This window comes from Botrytis byssoidea, assembly GCF_014898295.1.
Source record: "Botrytis byssoidea strain MUCL 94 chromosome Unknown BBYS_027, whole genome shotgun sequence".
Lineage (NCBI taxonomy): Eukaryota > Fungi > Ascomycota > Leotiomycetes > Helotiales > Sclerotiniaceae > Botrytis > Botrytis byssoidea.
The window spans coordinates 204,543-219,569 of NW_024065868.1; the positions used below are offsets into that span (position 1 = coordinate 204,543).

Genomic DNA, 15,027 nt, shown 5'->3' on the forward strand with positions numbered 1-15,027 from the left:
ATTTCTCATTTCCTACCTGCTATCCTATACAACCATTCAGCCCTCTTACTCTCTTACTCCGTGATAACCGCTTTGATGCTGACGACGCGTAATATCGTTTTGGTTAGTTTCTGTTAATCATGACTGCGCAATTGTGAAGGGACTCGTAAGGCAGTGGGGGAAGATGAAAATAATAACCCTTATATCGTTATATTATTATCGATGATTTATTTGATTTCTTTCCTTTTAATTCTTAAGGTTTTCTCTGTTTTTTTCGTCAAAATTTGTGTTTGATCTTTTCTTTGATCTTTTGTCTAATTGTTCGGTTATATTGTATTGGTAGAAACCGTACAGTAGGTATCCCGTACAATTGATATTATATCTCGATATTGTGCTATTGCATAATATCTCTTTATTTATTATTATTCATCATTATATTTCACTGTTATTACACTCTACCGTTTACTTCTGTGCTCTCCTATCATTATGCGTAGCCTTTTGAAGGCATTCTTACTTGCGCCGGCCATAGTGTCAGCGCTTGTTTTACCACCAACTTCAGAACAAGATATTGATGTCGAGTTCGAAAAGAATGATGTTGATACTACTGGTAAGTTTATATCCGAGTTACGATTTCACATCTATCAAAACTAATATTTACTTCAGAAGCTTATACCATGGGATTCGTTCGACTTGATCTTGGACATGATTCCTCATCAGCTGATGTCTCCCCTCTAGACTTTCGAGTTGATATCCTTCATTCCACAGAAGCATGCGGCTTCGGAAATGTTTTAATCGATAGTCAACCTCTTTCACAAACATTCGACTCGGAAACTTCAATCTCATCTGGAAAAGGTTCCATTTCGACATCAACAAATAAAATCGTAGTGGGATCATGGTCTTTCGATTGTATCGTTATCGATGGTAAACCACGTGGGCAACTTATGAAGTTTATGATTGATTTTGTTGATGGAAAGGCAATTGAGAATTCAGGATTCTCTGTTTTGTTCAGACAGACTGAAGAGACAGAGATTATGAATATCGAAACAATTTCCTCGGAAGAAGATCAAGTTATCGAGCATCACTCATCATCGAATAAGCAAAATCATAATGGAAAGGGTCCAGAGGAAGAACATAAGCACCATATGGACAAGGGATCTGAAGAGGAACACAAACATCATATGAGCGAGGGCCCTGAAGGAGAACACAGGCACCCCATGGGTAACGGTCCAGAGAGAGAGCATAAACACCACATGGCCCACAAAGAGTTCAACGTTCACAAAGAATTGGCCGAGCTTAGATATATGAAAGCTCAAATGAAAGAGTTGAAATATCTCATCCATAAAAAGAAACATCACATCTCAAAACACGCTCGAGAACATCATAATCTTGATGACAGAATCAGAGACTGCGATAGTCTTCGATGCGTCGCTGGAGTTATTAGCGAGAACGCTCGTAAATTCTACGGCAGAATTGCTGGTGATGAGTTTGATGAAGAATCATTCCATCATTCTCGCGAATCACATTCAAAGAAGGATAAGAAACACGGTAAAGGATTCCATGGGAAACCAGGTAATCATACATCCGGAAACCATACCTCTCCACACGTACCTCACGGCAAGAACAACCATACCACTCCACACTTCCCTCCTCATCGACACCATATTCTTCCAATTTGTCGTTGTCCTCCTCCTTTTGATTTTCATCCTCATGGTCCTCATTACGACGGACCACATGGACCACCAAATGGACCACCACACGAACCTCCCCATGGACCTCCTCCACATGAATTCGGTCCTCATGGATTCGAACATGGAAGACACCATGAAATGCGTCCTTTCCATGATGATGAAGAGGAACATGGGCCTTGGGAAGGACGACCCAGACATCATGGAGATGAATCAGAAGAATTAGAAAAACCTCACAAAGGTCATGACAACTTTGAAGATGAATCCGAAGGACCTCATGGAAAACATACTCAACCACATCACGAGCAAGGCCCACCATCATTTGATGGCCCAGATTTCGATCATCCTGAAGAAGATCATCATGGTGAACATCCACATGAAGGACCATTTGACGGCCCAGAACATGAAGAACAACACCACCCACACGACGAAGAACCTCACCACGGCCCACCTCACAGCGGTCCTCACGAGGACCAAGAACCCCCCTTCCACCCCGGCCCCCCAAGCTCTCACCCTCCACCACCACCACCCCACTCCGAACCCGAGCACTTCTCCGGCCCTCCCCACCGCCTCGAAGATGATTTCTCCGGCCCCCCTCCCCACGGCCCACCCCACTTCCCCCTCCACATCCTCAAATTCGCCATCATCGGCTTCCTCCTCTCCCTCCTCCTCATCACCCTCTACCGCCGCACCCGCGCCCGCAATTCCAAGTCTAAATCCCACTCTACCCGCCATCGCCACCACGCCAGTTTCAGAAACTGCTGGAACCGCCTGCTAGGCCAAGAAGAAGATTTCGAAGAAAAAGATCGCTTGCTCTCCGACAACTCAGATTCCAATTCCGATTTCGATTCCGACTGTGAAAGCGAAAGCGAAAACACCGCCTCTGAATACTCCTTCCGCCAAGATCTCTCCTCCTTCCGCAATGCGGCAAATGTTGTGAGTGACATGGTAGCAGCGGAGGAAGGACGAGTTGTTTTTTCTGCGCCTGCGCATTATATTTCTCCTTCGATTCCCATTCCCGTTCCCGTTCATCAGCAAAGCGCATCTGAAGATCAGATTCGTCGTTTTGATGGGTATCATATGCATGGAGTTGGGATTGGAATGGATGATGAGCATGAGGATGTTGATGAGGTATTGCCAGCGTATGAAGACAATGATGGGAGTGAGGAGAGTGGAAGTGTGGCGGATGGATTTAGATATACGCCTGGCAGTAGCGCGTATAGTCCGAGTCATTCGGCGAGTGGGAGTGTGAGTGATGTTTTGGGGGATAAGGTTTAGAGGGTGGTTGGTTTAGCTTGCTTCGTCCGACTTGGTTTACATCTCGGGGTTTGAAAATAGAAAGAAATAGAAAGAGAAAGATAAGTATAAAGAAGAAGGAGAAGGAGAAAGGAGAAGGATAAGCAAGGGGAGAAAAGTGTCATTTCATATATACCACGCAACAGACTGCACAATCACTATCTGCTACCCCCTCCTATACTCATAAACCTTCTATATTTCATTTGTATCCACCCTTATTCTGTTTATTATACCATTTCATTTTATATCATTCCGTACTTACCATATATATATATATATATATCATATCATAACAATAACATACACACAAGTCCCATAAACGAGATTATTTTATTTGCAGTACAAATAGAATAGATATATAAAATCATGAATCCTCTCGAATACAGTTTCTATCCATCAAGAGCACGAGCAACATCAGAGTAAAGTTCGATAGGTAGGTAGGTAGGTATCATGCAATGGTATCAACGTTTTTCTAAATAAAAAAATTACTCTGGTCTGATCTGATCTGATCTGTCCTACTCTGTCTCTTTAAATAATTCCTCTCTCCTTCAACCTTTCTCAAAAATGAACCAACCTTTCTAGCAAACTCTCGAAAATATCCACTGTAAATCTTCTCCCACCCTCTTCCTCTCCCACAACCGCAATCCCCCAAACCTATGAATTAATAGTCCTATTCACACTCTGCAAATGCCCCAACTTATGTCCCTTCGCATTCTTCATCTGATTCTCCGGCACACCACCCGGTAAATCCGCTGTCGAGATAGTTGATACGTGTGGTGCATTTGGTATATCGTCTATTCCATCTATCCCCTTCTTTCCATCTTCACTCCCATTCTGATTCCCTACATCTCTATATCCCAACGTCAGTAACTTCTCCTCCCTCAACACATCCTCGTTTCGAAAATTGCACTCACTTCCTCGCCTCATGATTAACCGTCGTCGACGTCGCCGTATCGAGTCCCTTATTAATCTGTTCCAAATCCGGCACCGGCGCACCTCCCTGCGGTTTCGGTAAACTCGTAATATCCAACTGCAAATCCTCTTCTCCCGTTGGACTCGAGACTCTCAATCCCTCTTCCTCTCTCCTCTCTTCTTCTTTTTCCCTCTCAGCCTCATTCACACTACTCGCCTTACTGACTTCCGCGCTCGCTGGACTTTCTGTTCGAAGTCCTAAATCTCTATTTCCATTGGTAGGAGAGACTTCGTTCTCCCCCTTCCAATCCGCGGCTTGGACTTCGGGGACTGGGGAATTTCGACCAGGTTCTTCAATGATACTTTCTCTTCTACCGCGGCCAGGTTCGGGATCATAGACTTTCCAAATGACGGCTAGTTTATCGAAGGCTCTTGTACCTTTACGAGAAGAACCTTTAATTCCATCCATTTTATCCCATTCAATTTCGAAGATACCATTCTCATCTGGTTTGCCATTTTTTTCAGGCCCATTACCTTCGAAATATGCGTTAAACCATACGTGAGCAACGGCTGTAACCATCGTCCAACCCATGGAAGCTTTGTTTCTGCGTTCAAAATCGATATTGACATCGCTAGTAGGAAGAATAACTCTTGTAGAAGGTTTGAAAATGACTGCCCCTCCCCCAGTTTCTGAATCCGTTTCTGATTCGCTTTGATTGGGTTCTGTAGCTCGTGGGGTTGGCTTTAGATTTTTGGGTTCCTCAATTCGATCTGCGCTTTTAGATGTTGCGATTTTATCTTGGTTTCCAAATCCTGCCATGTCGGATATCATATTTTTGATTCCCCCACTACCGGGTGTATTTCCTTCGACCACCACTCTTTCTTTCTTTGTAAAGACGTGGAATAATTTGATTGTTTTGCCTTCATCAACATATCCTTCGACTTGGACTTTCACACCATCTCTCAATCCCCAAACATGTACCTCCATAATCTCAATTTGTCGATCAACATAATGTTTTCCAGATTGTGTCCATCGATCCACATAACCGATCCATCTCAATTGACTTGGTATTGAAACTCCCTGTCCAAATCCCGGTCTCATTCTTCTCTCTGTGAATCGCGCAAGTGCCTCAGATGCCTTCCATCCACACTCCGCAATCAAATAACTACAAGCCATTGTGCCGCTTCTCCCTTTCCCAGCCTTACAATGCACAACCACCACCCTTCCTCCTTCTTTCTTCTCATCCTTTCCCTCACCATCTCCCGCCCCCTCCAACCAATTTCTCATTCCTCCTACAATCCCTGGAACCAACTTAAAAGGCGGCGGATGATGATCCGGCCATGGCCAATGCCTAACTCTTCCTCTCACCTCCTCATCCGGATATCCAGTTCCCTCGGCCCTAAATTCCCATATCATCCATCCCTCTTTCCCATGTTTATAATCGAGGAATGTAACGAGTTGATCTAGCGGATTGCGATATGCTCGTTGCGGATATGTGCCACTGGGTCCAGACGTCGCAATTATGTTAGGTGTTACGTAGCAGAGATCCAGTCCTGCTTCTGGGTGACGAGAACGCGGACCTGCGACAATTTGACGAAGGAGTGAGGCCATTTCCGAGTATGGATGGCGATTTTGCGTGTGCTTCGTGATAGTTTGTTTGGTTCGAAGATTGAAAGGAGGTATAGTATTTGTTAGGGAATCTGAGTTGTGCTGACGATGTTATTGTAGAACATTGTTCCTTCCTTGGAAAAAATATCGAATTAAATGAAGATGATATCAGGCTGGAAAATTCATCACTTTGTACGAGTAATTTACTTGTTGTTTATGTGAGTAGAGCCTGTACTGGAAGGTAGGGAGCAGCAAGAGCCACAATGACGTATTTTTCTGTATGGTGGGCAGGTGGTGAGAAATCTTGGCTCGAGTGTGGCTGTGCAATCAACTTTCTCTCAAAACAGACCTCGGAACCGATGAACCCCCAATGTGTTCTCAAATCCACAATTTTATGGCTGAAAATGACGAAACATTGTTTACGATATGGAATTTTCTACAAGTCACTCGAATTCTGAGCTTTTTGGCATCACGAGTATTCAGTCTCACATAAACACCACTATTAATATAGACTAGCCGCCTAACTCGACCTTGTCTTCAACCTTCGAAGCCTTGCGTGTACTGAAATGAATGTATATGGTTGCTTACGGAGAGCTAAGTGAAGGGGACTTGAATAACTACAATTTAAATACAAGGAATCGTTCAAGGTATTGGATGTTTCAGATGCTTAAGATGCTAATCAAAACATAATATCAATGTAGGAAATGACATCAAAAAAGAACGTGAAATTTGTCCCTATTCAAGTGCTCTGAATCTGGATAGGGGTATCAAGCGACACCAAAGACAATCTCAAATTCAAGGAATGTCAGCCTCACCCTCCAGGGTACTGGCCAATGTAAGTGGAATGTGTAGAATCGACCCCTTGATATTATCTACTTTTATTAAGAACTTCTTCTGCATTGTATAAAAACTCTTAGGAGGGTAATACAGCGCGAAATACGGAAACAATAAATTTGATCTTGTATTCTTTCTTATATTTCCTTCTGAATCTAAGCACTCCCTTCCCGCTAACCTGTTTCGTTCCAATGCGGAATGCAGTCCCCATATCTATCAAAAGTAGTACTCTTCGACCCTTCATCGGGTAATGAGTTGTTGAAATAAATATTCTGGCACTTCACATCCATCACGAGGCTGATGACAACATATCTACTCGATGGTATCTGCACACCCTCAAGTCAATACAAACAACGGGGCATCTAGTCTCTTCCCAGTGAGCCCTTCAAGTCCAGCGGCAGATTAATCATGAGATACTCGATTGTTATTGGGACTTTTGGGCTCGGGACAATACGCAATGCATCAAGAGCTCTGGTGCCGGGATGGGTCATGAGAACCTTAACGCGGTTCGTGAAGGTTTATCGTCGTCGTGAATGAGCGTCTATCCTTGCGTTTTACTAGCTGGTATTCAACCCAGAGCCTGAGAGTTCACGTGAGAATTCAATCTGAAGCGCTGCTACTTTTTATATACATGATAGTTTTGGGTATAGAGAGTGAGAAGGCTTCGACTACCAAATTCAAGCCACCAAAAACTGTCGATTGTATCATAACTCGAAGATTGGTTTTAACTCAGCTATTCCGAAAGACGGGATGAACTTCTCAATTTCTATAGATGACGACTAAGTTACCAAGGTAGTATAGTCCAAAGACATCAGATCATTTCGAGATGCACCAACTTGAAACAATGGATAAAATTTATATCCCATCTATTGCTCCTAAGAGCAGAAGAGAGTGTCCCAAATACGATCCTGCCCAAAGTTGCTCTCCTGGTAGTCCCTTATTGTGCTTTATGGAGGCTCAATACTTACATCGAGAAGCATCGATCAGCCCGAAATCATGAGTGAGACTCAATTGATTCCTCCTCGGCAAAACTTTGTTTCTACTACGTATCTTGCGAAAATCAAATCAAGCCCCATAAATGTTTGATTGCACAAATTAAATCTGCTCATTTTGAATCGGACCATCACCCAATTCTTCAATATCATGATTCTGAATACGAGCAAAAGCTTACTGCTCGTGATTGGTTAGTAGGCTCGACGGCCTTCAAAATGAAGCCCGTCGATTACTCTTTGGAAAGAGATGGTAACCGAAGTGTTCTGTACGAAATCGAACACTCACGAATCCCGCCAGTCCCCAGAGGAAAGAAGATAAAAGGCTCTCCAAAGATCCTTCACAAGCATTCCCAGAATATGCCAACCTCAGAGAAGCAACACAACCACAACTTCTCTTCACACGCCATTTCCTTCGTCGTGGTCGAGAGTACAGCGCATCTGAAGTAGAAAGAGTCTCCCCAGGCTGAGAAGACTGATTTTTTGATGCGGTAGATCAAGAAGTTGAATCATTGTATTTTTGTTTTCTGAGGGCTTTGAGGGATTAAAAGGAATGGAGGAAGACATGATTTATTCTGCTGGTTCACGAAGCGAGAAGTGTTTTGGGAGTAGAGAATTTAGGGGAGTTTGTTCTGGAGTTTGTGGGATAGACTGGAGTTCTTGAAATGATTGACAGGATGGATTGTTTGGTTTAAATTGGAGGATTGTTGTTAGGCTTGTCTGAATGTGTAGAAGTGACTTGGAGACTATAATGAAATCGTGTATTGAGTTGAACTGCAGAATTGAAAAATGATTACAGCGTTTACGAGCTCTCAAATAGGGTTTGGAAACTGGGAATCTATGATATTCAAGTCTGATTTCCTGGGAGATTTGCTATATACATTTCAGCGACGATTATACTGAGACTTACTTGACATTAATGTATAGAAGTGTAGAATAGTTACATAATTCATTTATTATCACTTCTTGTGGCACCGTAAACTAAACGCCAGCTCTAACACAAAATCTAATTTACTGGTCAGCCGTGGTAGCTTATTGACAGAAGAATATCTCTTCCAACATCTCACCTGTCAATGATGTTGATCATCAGAGTGTCTTCAATCATAGTCACACTCAATATCCAGCTCATAGTATAGACGGTCATGATCGATACCACCTGAGCCATCTCTTTGCCACCCATTCTTCCTATCAAGCAGTATTTACACTGGTCCTTCCTCAGTCTCATGACGGTTTGGCAGTGGCCAATGTGAGGCGCGACTACGGAGGAGCAAATATCACGATACCTTACCTATACATTTCTATTCGTACCCGGTCAACATGAGCTCCAGGATTATATCAAGTTGGTGAAATGATGTTATGCAGGTGACTTGGTTGGTGAAGTGGTTTTGTTGTGTGTTGAGCTGTGCTGTCGGTGCCCTAGTTCATGTTTCTGTCGTGTATGTTGTTGTTCCGTTGTCTCAGGCTGGGGAAAATTAAGATGGTCTTTGATTTATATTTTGGATCTCTTTCAAATGCATATACGTAGACAAGTTAGGCTATTAAAAAACGCAGCTCTAATAAGAATCCCTTCTTGTTTGTCATCCTATCGTATATGTTATATCTTGCTATTGTTTGTTCCGATGATATTGGCAACACATCCCGAGGAGTCAAAGTATAACAGGATGACACGGGATCTCGCTTCTAATCGCAAATATGTCTAATTAAGAAGATAATTCATCAATTGCTTTGCTCAGAACCGCCATATATGCGTTTGATCAGACTTCTCAATCTTTCGCATTTTTGAGAAAACTATCCTCTACATTCTCCCGTACTCATGAAAAAAGTACTCTTTGAACTTGTCGCTCGAATTCTTCGCCACCCAGAATGTTGGTGTACGTATATCTGAGAAACCCTATGTACGAGACGATCTAGTCTCTCCTCCTGATCAACTATTAAACTCTCATCAACGAGGGACACAGTAAGCTAGACAAGAATAGAATGCAAGATAGAGTTCATCGGAGCCGGGGTAGAACGAAGATCCCACTACTGTATTTGGAATGCAGACATGCATACTAGCCGGTAGTCAAAAAGCTTCATATGCCAGTCATGGCACTATATCGATGCATTGGGTTAAGAGTGCACAGACTGGAGGGACACTAATAGATTTGAATTTAGAGATCTCTTTTAGTTGCTTATTAGAGTTGCTTTACGACCTCGTGTGATGGAACATTCCAGAACAAACAATGAAATCACAAATCTTGACATCAATCAATTGGAGGTTGAAGTTGACATATTGAGATATTTGGAAGCCGGGCTCGAGACGGGAAATATCCAAGATGTCCATGCACTCACTGACGTGTGTCGCTCTTCGTCCATGCAACTCGCACTGACGCAGTTGCGTTTTACCCCAAGAGATCAGATTATGAATTGACTTTTCTCCTGAAAACAGTCATGGATACGATCTCACTTGATAGTACATGTATGTGCTTGAGTATCTTGAAACTACCCCAAATCGCATGTAGATAGGAGACCTTCACACTAGAACCTCGATTTCATTATGAAAAATCGTTTGATACTGATACATGCACTTGCTTGCATCGCTGAGAATCTACTGAAGACAAGCTGGTATACTGATCTTCATCTTCCTCCTCATTCACAAAGTACTTCTTCCATCCATACGTAAATCCATAAGAAACAACAAAGTCATCAAGCTATCTTCCCATCATCACTTTCCTCCAATTTCAAAAACGTAAACTCAAAACCCATACTCAAATCACTAACCAAAAACCTCGGAATATTGCCATTATTTTTAAGTGCTGACGCCCATCCCACTCTGCACCCCATCGAATGCCCCCCCACACGTTTGTTCACTCGCCACGTGCTACGTGCATTATTCACGTCAAAAGCAAGCACGCATATAATTTAGCACTGTGGCGTTGCATAGCGTTTTTAAACACAAATACACAATACGAGGCCACTAAGAGCGGGAATTTTCGGCGTCCAACCAGCCAGATACCAATCAAATACCAACCAACCGAGCCAACTAAATAACCAACCAGCAAACCATCTAACTAACCAATTCCCATCTCGCAAATAACCAAAGAGAGAAAAAAATTCTCGAGTAAAATTTCCCTTCTTAATCTATCCTCCGAAAACCCCCAATAATTGCTAAACACTCCGTCAAGTGGGTATGCAAAGTGACAGGAACCAACTAACCGTGCTAACACCCCTCGCCTCACAGGGCTCCGAAATTCTAAAAAAGCCTAGGCCTTCTTTGTGGATCCATCGCATCGCTAGAGAGATAGATTTTCCTTCGGTTGATCCGGGGTTTTGGTGAATTGGCCTGAAAATCCCTGCCAGGAGGAATGATAACCCAGAGGCGAGCTCGGCGAGCAAGACGTCCAAGGTTTCGGAGATGAAGTTGATGATGTGCGTGGATGGATTAGTGATGATCGGAAAATCAATCTTAATTATGGTCGATCAATTTCTGTTTGTTGGTATGCGAATGTGAGAAGTGGAGATTTTAATATATGTTGGGTGTCATTGCAAGAAGATGGGATTGTATGGGATTTTAATAGGGTTTTGGGTTTCGACATGGATTTGTAGTATGACGGTTAGATAAAGAGATAAAAGTAAAATATATTAAATAAAAAAGTTAACATCAAGATTCAAGATCTTAAGATATTAGAAATGAATATAGATTGATATATATCGAAGAGGGGTAATCATCGTAGTCCAAAAGAATAATCACAAAAATAATCTATGTACAAACGAATGCTCCATCTACCCCTAACCTTTCCAGCCATGCAAAACAGTGCCAAGTATTTTCGATTCCAAACGCCCGGCTATTGGGAAAATATCCAAAAATCCCTGTTTCCCATTTCAATCTCTATCTTAATCTCACAAAGACATGTTATCGTGCAAAATAGTGACCGCCTCATTCCATCCCCTGCTAGCTGCGATATCGCTGACTGTTCTCCCCATCTCATCCTTTGCCTCTAAATTAACTCCCGCTTTTCCCGCTACCAGCTTGAGAATTTCGGCATCACCATTCTCAATAGCTTGCATAATAGCGTTCCAACCTCGGTAGATCTTATTCGGATCTGCACCATGATCCAATAACAATTCAATCATGTCTGTCTCGCCTCCCTGGTAACGACGAAGTGCTTTGACGATAGGTAAATGCTCACCAGGAGCATTGATATCTGCACCCGCTTCATTGAGAAGGTATTTGACGATTTCAATGCGATCTTCGCGGATGGCTGTTGTGAGAGGCGAAAAGACTCCGCCGTTTTTGTCTTCAACTGATACACCAGCTGCAAGAAGTAACTTGACGGATTCTAATTGATTTGCATGAACTGCCATTTCCAGGACTCCTTTGTAAGCACGAGGTTCCGGCATCACAGATAGAATGCGTTTGAGAATTTGAGGACTGCGAACTGCCATGCAAACAGGCCAGTCTTGACCTCGAACATTGACGTCTGCTCCACGTAATAGGAGGAGATCAATCATTTCGAGGCGTTCTTCGCGGATAGCAGTTGTGAGTGGTGACATTCCTTTGGCGGACTTATCGTTGGGATTTACGCCTTGGTCGAGAAGCCAATTGAGTGCTTCCATGTTATTGCAACTTACTGCCATTTCGGCAATACCTTTAGGATTGTGAATATCTGCTCCGGCACTTACCAAGGCGGGGAGAAAATGAATTCGGTTATGGGTGACACATTTCCAAGCTGGATATTCACTTGCCATAGTGTTAGGATCGGCTTTGTTGCTGATGAGGAGCTGGAAGATATCTGGTCGGTCATCTCGGATTGATGTACATAATGGAGTGTACACGCCATCTTTCTTGGCATTGGGATCAACGCCATGTGTAAGGAGAGTACGGACTGATTCGATATTATTAATACTGGTCGCCAATTCCATGATTCCTGGGCATTTTTTGGGATCTGCTCCGTGTGTAAGGAGATATTGGAGACAAGCGGTTTGGTAGGTTGCAGGCCAGAGCATGTGTTTCGGTCCTGGGAGATTGGGATCTGCTCCATTTTCTAACAATATGGAGACGATGTCGGCTCTTCCACATGTAATGGCTTCAAACAGAGCGGTCTTTCCCTCCTTACTTTTAGCATTGGGGTTTGCGCCGTATTTGAGTAATAATTCCATGAATTTTCTAGATGTCTTCTTGTTGATAGAAGCGATAAGGAGCGTATTACCATTCGAGGTAGAGAGATTGGCATCACCATTATAAATCAAGAAAAGATGCGAGAAGCCAACCATGTTCTGCATAACTGATACAGCAAGAGGTGATTCCATGTCGATACCGGCAACAAGATTAGGATCAGCTCCGTATTTCAGAAGTGTTGTAGCTCCAGCCAGGAAGGATTTATCAACAGATGCTCTCAAAGGTGTAATTCCATCTCTATCATGTTCGTTTGGGTTGGCGCCAAAAGTTAGTAGTAATCGTACACTCTCTGCATCATGAGCTAGAATTGCCTCTTTAAGGGCATTGACTTCTGACCCTGTGTTTGCTGGTACACCGCCATCCAATAACTTCTCTACGGCTTTGTGGTTTTTGTCTCGAATAGCAGAAATCAAAGCTGCCTTCATAGGTCCAGTATTCGAGCCTGCACTACCTCGAGGACTCCAACGTGGCATGTTGTCGGGATCTGCCTTTAGTCGGATTGCTCGAGAAGGATTTATTATCATTCCATCGACATCCTTGATGAGACTGCCAGATTCAATAGTCTCGGTATGCGATCGGGCATCATCAATGTGATGGTTCATATGATGGTTCTCGAAGGAATTGATTAAATCTGTGTAAGATCTCTCGCCTGAATCATGCGAATTGACGGTTTGTGAACTCATGGGAGTATGAACACTATTCGTATTATATCGCTGAAGGTTTGAGCCCAGGAGTAGGGAAGCATCTCTAGCAGATGTTCTATCTCCCAACGACTCCGGTTGCTGACTAGTAGAGGACGTTCTGCCGGGCCATCCGTTGTTGGGTAGTGGAGGGAGAGGGAAATTTGGTAGGGGCATTTGTGGTGCTTGGACGCTGTAATGGCTACTGGCATCGCTGTTTCCTAGTCCAAGAGGCGACGGCATGATTGGCGTAGAACTTGAGCTGTCTGAAGTCTTGCTGGGTTTGCGTCCAGCCTTTTCGTCCATTCTGTTGAGCGCCGCAGCTAAGCCAAGGTAACCAATGCCCAACTCCTTCTCAATTTTGTCGCTTCCCAAACTCCATTGGAAAACCAATGCGCTCATCCTCAAATCATCCCTTGTTTTACTCAATGTGCCGGCCATTTTTCTGATATCATTAGGAGTGTTGCTGAAGATTTTCCCCCAACCTCGCTTGAAACTTCCCACATTTTCATGTTGAAGAAATTTAGCAAGTAATTGGTAGAACACTTGGAAATTCGCTTGAGTAGCTCGAAATTTGTGATCGAGCTCTGTTATCATTTCGATAGGAAAGTTTTGTACGTGATGATTGCATTCTTCGAGTCCAGCTTCGATTGAAAAAAGGATGTGACAAGTGTCGAGAAAGTCATGGGCGAGGGCTTCGAAACCTTGAGGCAGCTCTTTCACAGTTGTAAGATATTCCAAGACCCTAACCGAAATACGATCGCTGAGAGCTGTCGTCTTCAGGCAGAGCTGCATACATTGTGTTTGTGCTTTGGAAAACTTCCCGGAATTTAGCGTCGATGGTGCCATGATTTGTTTTTGCTGCAGGGGTGGCGCAAGATTTCTAGGTATTGTTTTTTCGGGAAGAGTCTTTTCAGCCAACGTTCTCTCGGGGAAAATGCTATAAGTGTTGTGATTGGTACTTGGACTATTGGGAGATGGTGGTAAGCCCAATTCTCCTTTGGATAAAAGTTGGAAGGAGTCCTTGGAGCTTAATGAGAGAGCTTCAGCGAATGAGTATTCAGCAGCCTCGGCTCTTTGCCTGGACACTGCAGCGGCCTGTGTACTCATACTGATTTGGGAGAATTGAAAAAGAAAGTAAATGACCAATCTGTATTGAGAGAAAAAGCAATAGAAGGTGGAGAACGGGAGACTTTATGATTATGATTTTCGTACAGTTACAGTCCCCGGACTATTGGGATTTTCACCCTCAGACCCCTTCACAGCACGGGAGATATTTGAATTTGATTCGCCAATAATTAACGAGCTCGATCCATTTCCAGTTATCGCCATTAAAATCTTTATCTCTGAATTACCTACGACCGCAAACTCTAATATAAACCCAAGCTATTTAGTGAAAATAATCATGGAAGTACCAGTGATGGACTCGCCGAAGAGTTGATTCGTATTGTCATAGGCTATCTTTACTCAGATATCTCTTAGTCTTAATTTTAGGTCCGGGTTTAGATCAAAGTCTAGCCCACTAGGGATAGAGTGGAGTCCATTGCACGAGCTGAAATACGCGAAGTGGGTAATCAGCGCAAGGATCCAACCGAGATGCAAGGAAGGGCATAAAAAAGGACACCATGAAAAGCTCAGGGTCCAATGTTCACTTAAAGTGCTTGTTGGGGAACGGTTGGCTGGTTCGTTTTCAAGAGATGGAGATTTATTAACAATTGGTTGATGCCTTGATAAAATGATTCGCAATTTCAAGTATCATGGTACATATGTACCGTCCCGCCACTGCTTCATTTCGATTGTGATGGAGCTGCAGCCGTTCAGTCAGATCCAAATCATAATTTCCTTGAATTTTTAAAATCCAATCATGAAGTCCATCAAATTATTC

The 15,027-nt window shown here is 43.2% G+C and overlaps 4 protein-coding genes across 4 annotated transcripts; 2 read left to right on the forward strand and 2 right to left on the reverse strand.

Moving 5' to 3' along the window:
- Positions 1-465: 465 nt before the first annotated feature.
- On the forward strand, positions 466-2,942 carry EAE97_010344 (uncharacterized protein; the record flags this gene model as incomplete). The annotated part of the gene is made up of 2 exons (XM_038880859.1): positions 466-586; positions 643-2,942. The coding sequence occupies 2 exons, from the start codon at positions 466-468 to the stop codon at positions 2,940-2,942; spliced, it is 2,421 nt and encodes an 806-aa protein (XP_038728253.1).
- A 672-nt stretch (positions 2,943-3,614) lies between these two features.
- Positions 3,615-5,484, reverse strand: EAE97_010345 (uncharacterized protein; the record flags this gene model as incomplete). The annotated part of the gene is made up of 2 exons (XM_038880860.1): positions 3,615-3,810; positions 3,875-5,484. 2 exons carry the CDS (start codon positions 5,482-5,484, stop codon positions 3,615-3,617), a joined length of 1,806 nt encoding a protein of 601 aa, XP_038728254.1.
- A 2,039-nt stretch (positions 5,485-7,523) lies between these two features.
- EAE97_010346 (uncharacterized protein) lies at positions 7,524-7,754 on the forward strand (the record flags this gene model as incomplete). The annotated part of the gene is made up of 1 exon (XM_038880861.1): positions 7,524-7,754. One exon carries the CDS (start codon positions 7,524-7,526, stop codon positions 7,752-7,754), a length of 231 nt encoding a protein of 76 aa, XP_038728255.1.
- Positions 7,755-11,183: 3,429 nt separating this feature from the next.
- Positions 11,184-14,252, reverse strand: EAE97_010347 (uncharacterized protein; the record flags this gene model as incomplete). Its single annotated transcript, XM_038880862.1, has 1 exon — positions 11,184-14,252. One exon carries the CDS (start codon positions 14,250-14,252, stop codon positions 11,184-11,186), a length of 3,069 nt encoding a protein of 1,022 aa, XP_038728256.1.
- Positions 14,253-15,027: the final 775 nt, after the last annotated feature.